This window comes from Pseudorasbora parva, chromosome 4, assembly GCF_024679245.1.
Source record: "Pseudorasbora parva isolate DD20220531a chromosome 4, ASM2467924v1, whole genome shotgun sequence".
NCBI lineage: Eukaryota > Metazoa > Chordata > Actinopteri > Cypriniformes > Gobionidae > Pseudorasbora > Pseudorasbora parva.
This window is the reverse complement of record NC_090175.1, coordinates 2,938,481-2,945,107: the sequence shown is the minus strand read 5'-3', so window position 1 is coordinate 2,945,107 and position 6,627 is coordinate 2,938,481. Positions and strand designations below refer to the sequence as shown.

Below are 6,627 nucleotides of genomic sequence, written 5' to 3'. Positions count from 1 at the left end.
CAATGTTGCACTTGCTTTAAGGTTTATAAGTAAACTTCTTAGTATAGTCAGGACATCGTTTCTTTTGGCCATCAATAAAAGAAAAACATAGTTTTTTTAATGTGGTAATATAAGTGAAACCAGTGAAGCAGGACAAATAAGTATTGCTTGTACAGACAGTTGAATGGATTATTAATGGCTTATAAAATAAAGTGAAATGACCTGTTGTAATGAGCGCTGAATTACAGCAGAGGGCAGCACAGCTTTATTATACTGTTCCTGTTACATGTCTGGTCTGTTTCTGTTGTGATTTTGCCCCTGCACTTCCTGGTTTGAGTTATCCATAATAAAGGCTAGATGTCTCGTGCGCGCTGTTGGCCAATGGAGGTCGCCGTCTGCAACTGGCGGCCATCTTGTCACAGGCAGCTCGCTCACTCGTAACAGTGTGTTTTAATGGTGCATGTACTTTTAAATAACCATAACTTGCTCAATTTTCAACTGATTTTCAAACTGTTTAATTTGTTATAAACGTCAGAGATGTAGTTATGACACTACATATTTATGAATAATTATAACCATAGAATTCAATATAAAAGTAACATTGAATAGAACAGACAGGTGCAACAAAAAAGGTATTTATGTTAAATCAATATATATGCTACTAAAACTGTGTACCGAATGGCAACATGAGAAATTATATATATTTATACACATATACAGCTCTGAAATTTTTTCCAGAGCTAGGTATAGCTAATATATATATATATATATATATATATATATATATATATATATATATATATATATATATATATATATATATATATAATTTTATAATAAGAATATCACTATTATAATATATATATATATATATAATATATATATATATCGTTTGTCACTGTTCATACAAATAAATCCACCCTCTGGGGGCTTTGCACCCATTTCATTGTTGCGTGATCCTTCACCCTGCCACAATATATATATATATATACCGTATGTCCTCAAATAAAAGCCTCTAGTCAATTAAACGCCGGGTCTCTGATAGTGGTCAGCACGAACAAATAAAGGCCGGGGGAAAATGAGTGGATAATCTCCTAAATGTCGTTAATTTAATGCGAAACCATCCTGATGCCATCAGGGATCAGCCCATTGACTTACCGGCATGTCCTGATCAGTGCCCTGACTACTGAACTAGGGAGTTGATTAAGACGCACCTAATATTAGACTCTCGTCTCTTCTATGTCTTCTTAAGGGGGTCGCACCCAAGTCTCAAAGCTCAGCTCCGCGCAGCGCCACGTCTCAAGCCTTGTTTATGCTTTAGCCTGTCTCCGCTGACTGCGCGCTCCTCCCCAAACGGACGAGGCGTTTATACTTGACGCGCTCGCCGCTGTGCTATTCTTTGAAACGACGGAGGGCGACTCGGAGTATTTGTTCTATAAACCATCAGGAAAAAGCGTTGAGAAGAAGTGGGCTAACGTGCACAGGTGATGATATTTATTTTAGTACATTTCACCAAAAAACACACTACAAAAGAATCGTGTAAAACTCAGTAAACCTTGGCTTGATATTATTACGTGTGACATGAGAACAAAATACAAAATATGAACTAAATTAAGGATCTCATAAATATTTCCTAATTTCACTAAACTTTAATGTCGTGATTTATTTATTTATTTGCTTAAACCTGGATCTTTATTTAAAGGTCCCGTTCTTCGTGTGTTTTCGAAGCTTTGATTATGTTTACAGTGTGCAATATAACATGAGTTCATGTTTCTGTACAGCGCTGTTTCCTCTGTCCTAAAAACGGCCTGATGATTTCCTTGTTCTATGAAGTCCCTCCTTCAGAAACACTGTAGCAAAGTTCGATATAATAAGGAAGGAAGAGGACAAGGGGTCGGCTGGACGGTTGATGCTTTTCTCTTTATTATAACTTAAAACGTTAGCAACACACACTGCGGTGTGGAATCTCATAAACAACGATCTCTCGATCACTTCCGGGTCGGCACTTCCGGCTTCCGGTTACTCAGTCTCTGTGAGGGGGGTTTGGCATCAACCGTCCGGGCTCTCTCTCTCCTCGATCTCCGGTTCCACTGATGTTTTATCCCCTCTCCGCGCTCATTACTAGAACAAGAGACAGGTGTTATTAATCTGCTTCCAACCCACTCACGTACCGCTTGTCCCGCGGCTCTCTCTCCCGCTGCAGACCTCGCTGAACCACGCCCCCCTTGCCACATACCCCCACCGCCCGACTCAGGCCGGGGAGCCGTCCGGCCTGCAGCCCCCCCCCCCCCATTTCTGGAGAGGAAGTCGGCCACAGCCATCTGAGCACCCGGCCTGTGGACCACCTGGAACTTAAAAGGCTGAAGAGCTAGATACCAACGAGTGATCCGCGCGTTGGTATCCTTCATGCGGTGGAGCCATTGGAGAGGAGCGTGGTCCGAACAGAGGGTGAACTCCCGCCCCAGAAGGTAATAGCGGAGGGTGAGAACGGCCCACCTGATGGCAAGGCACTCTTTTTCGATGGTGCTGTACTTAGCCTCTCTCTTCGAGAGCTTACGGCTAATGTACAGCACCGGCCGCTCTCCCCCCTCCACCTCCTGGGCCAGGACTGCGCCCAGCCCCCTGTCCGACGCGTCAGTCTGCAACAGAAAAGGGAGAGAAAAGTCAGGGGAGTGTAAAAGCGGCCCGCCACATAGAGCAGCCTTAACTCGGGTGAAGGCCTGCTGGCACGGCTCCGTCCATTGGACCGTATCTGGTAGCCCCTTTTTAGTAAGGTCAGTCAGAGGGCTGGTGAGGTCCGAATAATTTGGTATAAACCGTCTATAATATCCCGCCAGCCCCAAGAACTGTCTTACCTCCTTTTTGGTCTTGGGCCTCGGACAGGTTGCAATTGCGGCGGTCTTATCAATTTGGGGACGCACCTGCCCATGACCCAAGTGGAAGCCCAGATACCTTACCTCCACCCGCCCAATTGCACACTTCTTCGGGTTGGCCGTGAGCCCCGCTCCCCTCAACGACCTCAAGACCGCCCGGACATGCCGCATATGCCGCTGCCAATCGTGACTGTAAATCACGATATCGTCCAGGTAGGCAGCAGCATATGCGGCATGGGGACGCAAAATCCTGTCCATGAGTCGCTGAAAGGTAGCGGGTGCCCCGAACAAGCCGAAGGGAAGCGTGACGAATTGGTGCAATCCGAACGGCGTGGTGAAGGCCGTCTTTTCTTTGGACAATGGAGACAAGGGGATCTGCCAATAGCCCTTCGTTAAGTCCAATGTCGAATAAAATCGAGCCGTGCCCAGCCGATCAAGCAACTCGTCAACCCGCGGCATTGGATACGCGTCGAATTTCGACACTGCGTTCACCTTGCGGTAGTCCACACAGAACCTGACCGAGCCGTCGGTTTTAGGAACCAAAACGATCGGGCTCGCCCAGTCACTGTTGGACTCCTCTATTACTCCCATATCGAGCATTGCCCCTAATTCTTCCTGAACTACTTTTTTTTTGTGTTCAGGTAAGCGATACGGCCGGCTGCGAACTACCACGCCCGGCTCGGTCTCGATATGGTGCTGAATTAAGTCGGTACGTCCCGGTAGGGGCGAGAACACGTCGGCGAATTCCGCCTGTAGCTTTGAGAGATCAGTGAGTTGGGACGGTGAGAGGTGATCTCCCCCAGGGGCCAATGCGACCGATTGTGCTTTGATGCTCGCCTCTGGCCCGAGATCATCCTCTCCCCCGATCACCGTCGCCAACAACACTGATTCCACCTCATTCCATTTCTTCAGGAGATTGAGGTGATATATTTGCCGTGCCCCGTTCCTATCGGACCGTATCACTTCATAATCGAGGTCTCCAACCTGTCGTGCGACCTCAAACGGCCCCTGCCACTTCGACATTAATTTAGAGCTCGATGTAGGGAGTAATACGAGCACTTTCTCTCCCGGTGTAAATTTGCGTAGTCTCGTACCCCTGTTATACGACCGGCTTTGGCGGTCCTGGGCTTGCAACAAATTCTCCCTAGATAGCCGCCCCAAGGTGTGGAGTTTTGTTCGCAAGTCCAGCACATATTGAATTTCGTTTTTGGCCAAAGAAGGTCCCTCCTCCCAAGTTTCTCGTAGGACGTCCAGCACCCCCCGGGGCTGCCGTCCGTAGAGAAGCTCGAAGGGGGAAAACCCCGTGGAGGCTTGCGGGACCTCCCGCACAGCGAATAAGAGGGGTTCTAACCACCGATCCCAATTTATGGCGTCTTCCTGTACGAATTTACGGATCATGGATTTAAGAGTGCGATTAAATCGTTCGACCAAGCCGTCTGTTTGTGGGTGATAGACGCTTGTCCGAATCGATTTGATGCCCAATAACCCGTATAATTCGCTTAGCGTGCGTGACATAAACGCCGTGCCTTGATCAGTGAGGATTTCCTTCGGAATCCCCACTCGGGAGATTAAACGAAACAGTGCGTCCGCAACACTCTTCGCCGAGATGTTGCGGAGAGCCACTGCTTCCGGATATCGTGTTGCGTAGTCCACGATAACTAGCGCAAAACGATGTCCGCGTGCGGATCGCTCTAATGGCCCGATGAGGTCCATCGCAATTCTCTCGAAGGGGACCTGCATTAATGGAAGGGGGCGCAATGGCGCTTTTGGGGAGGCCAGTGGATTCACCAACTGACATTCAGGACAAGACGCGCACCACCTGCGCACATTGTCGTGAATGCCTGGCCAAAAAAATCGGGTCATTAAACGATTCAGCGTGGCTGCCTGTCCCAGGTGGCCCGCCATTGGGTTAGAGTGAGCCGCCTGGAAAAGCATTTCCCGGCGGCTCTTTGGTACTAACAACTGGGTTGTATCCACTTTTGTCTGAGCGTCTTGGGTCACTCGATACAACCTATCCTTAATTATGGCAAAATAAGGATACGTGACGGGCAAGGCGGGTTGAAGGGACTGACCGTCGATAGTGCGGACCTGTTGGAAAGCATGTTTTAGGGTATCGTCCTGAGACTGCTCCAGAGGAAAGTCATCGCGGTCCGAGAGAATCAGTCTCTCGACCCCGCTCGGTTCCTCTGAAGCCGTCTCCGAGGGCCCCGTATCAGTCTCGCCAACCTGCACCCGCACCGCCCCGTTCCTAGCCTGGTTCCCCCAAGCGGCATCCGCGCATATCGACCCCAATAACGCCGGAAAGGCGGGCCAATTCGTCCCCAGAATTAGCGGATGCCGGAGGTGGGGACTAACCGCCACCTCAACACTATGATTTTCTCCCCTAAACTGTATCGTGACTGGGACCAGCGGATATTCCACCACATCCCCGTGCACACACCGCACCTTAACCATGCGGCTTGTATCCAATGCCCCAGGCTGCATCAGGCTTTGATGGATCGAGGTTTGGTTACATCCTGAATCCACCAAGGCCTGATATGTACCCCCCTTGATACTCACAGGAACTTGGTACTCTCCTGCTTGATCAGGGGTGGTCCGCTGGACGTCCGGGACCCGGATCATTGTCCCGATGTCCATCATTGGACATCGGTCCACAAAATGGTCCGGGTCACCGCACCGCCAGCAGGCCAGCCCAGGCCTGCCCGCCGCCCCTGCGGCGGGGAGTGGGTTGGAATATGAGCGCGGAGGGGGGGTGGAACCGGAACCGTTATCCCCGCCCGACCCCAGCAGCCCCGCCCCCCTGGGCGGGGCCCTCGAACTCCCGTATTGCCCTGGGCCCATTCCACCCCGACCTCTGGGGGGAATACGAGGGGGCCCTGGAGGGCGGGACCTAGGGAGAGGGACAGGAGGAGAAGGAGAGACAGAGGGGGGAGAGAGAGAGGGAGAGGTTAGTCGGGGTTCGCCGACCCCTGGGCACGCCACCAGATGGTCCTCCGCCAGGTTGATGGCCGTCGTCAGCGACGTGGGCCGGTGGCACTGGACCCACTCGGCGGTCTTCTTGGGTAGCCGAGCGATGAACTGCTCCAGTACCACCAGATCGACGATGTGGTCCACGTCGCTTCCACCGGCCAATAGCCATTTGCGGCAGGCGTCCCGGAGCTGGTGGGCCATCGCGAAGGGCCGGCCGGTCTCCCCCCACTCGAGCGAGCGGAAACGCTGACGGTGCTGTTCGGGGGTCCGACCGACCCGCTGGATGATGGCCCTCTTCAGATCGTCGTAATCCAGGAGGTTCGCCACCGGCAGTTGTTGGGCGGCCGCCTGGGCTTCTCCGCTGAGCAATGGAATAAGGCGCACCGGCCACTGTGCCCGGGGCCACCCGCAGGCCTCCGCCGCTTTTTGAAAAAGGTCTATGAAGGCCTCGGGATCGTCCTGTGGCCCCATTTTGTGGAGGGGCACGTGGACCGGTGCGCTGGCGAGCCCGGCGGCTTCGGTGCGAACCTCCCGGTCTATCCAGCTCCGGAACCTCTCGCGGTCCTCTTGCTGGCCGCGGACGATGGCCTCGAATCGACGCTCCTGGTCCGCCCGCAGCTCCAGCATGGACTGATGTTGTTCCTGGTGGAGGGCCGCGAGAGAGGTGATAATGTCCGCAAACGGCGTGGCGGAGGGCGTTGGAGTAGTCATGGCGGCGGCGCGGTCCTACTTCCTTCCCGGGTTTCGGCACCACTGTAGCAAAGTTCGATATAATAAGGAAGGAAGAGGACAAGGGGTCGGCTGG

The 6,627-nt window shown here is 51.9% G+C and overlaps 1 protein-coding gene across 1 annotated transcript; it reads right to left on the bottom strand.

Annotated features, from left to right (window-relative positions):
- Window positions 1-1,960: 1,960 nt before the first annotated feature.
- LOC137072696 (uncharacterized) lies at window positions 1,961-6,627 on the bottom strand. The gene is made up of 2 exons (XM_067440620.1): window positions 5,412-6,627; window positions 1,961-2,100 (listed from the first exon to the last, which is right to left on the bottom strand). The coding sequence occupies exons 1-2, from the start codon at window positions 6,531-6,533 to the stop codon at window positions 2,098-2,100; spliced, it is 1,125 nt and encodes a 374-aa protein (XP_067296721.1). The 5' UTR covers window positions 6,534-6,627; the 3' UTR covers window positions 1,961-2,097.

Excerpts from the sequence above, each read along its gene's own strand:
- LOC137072696 (XM_067440620.1), bottom strand. The coding sequence starts at position 6,533 with ATGACTACTCCAACGCCCTCCGCCACGCCGTTTGCGGACATTATCACC.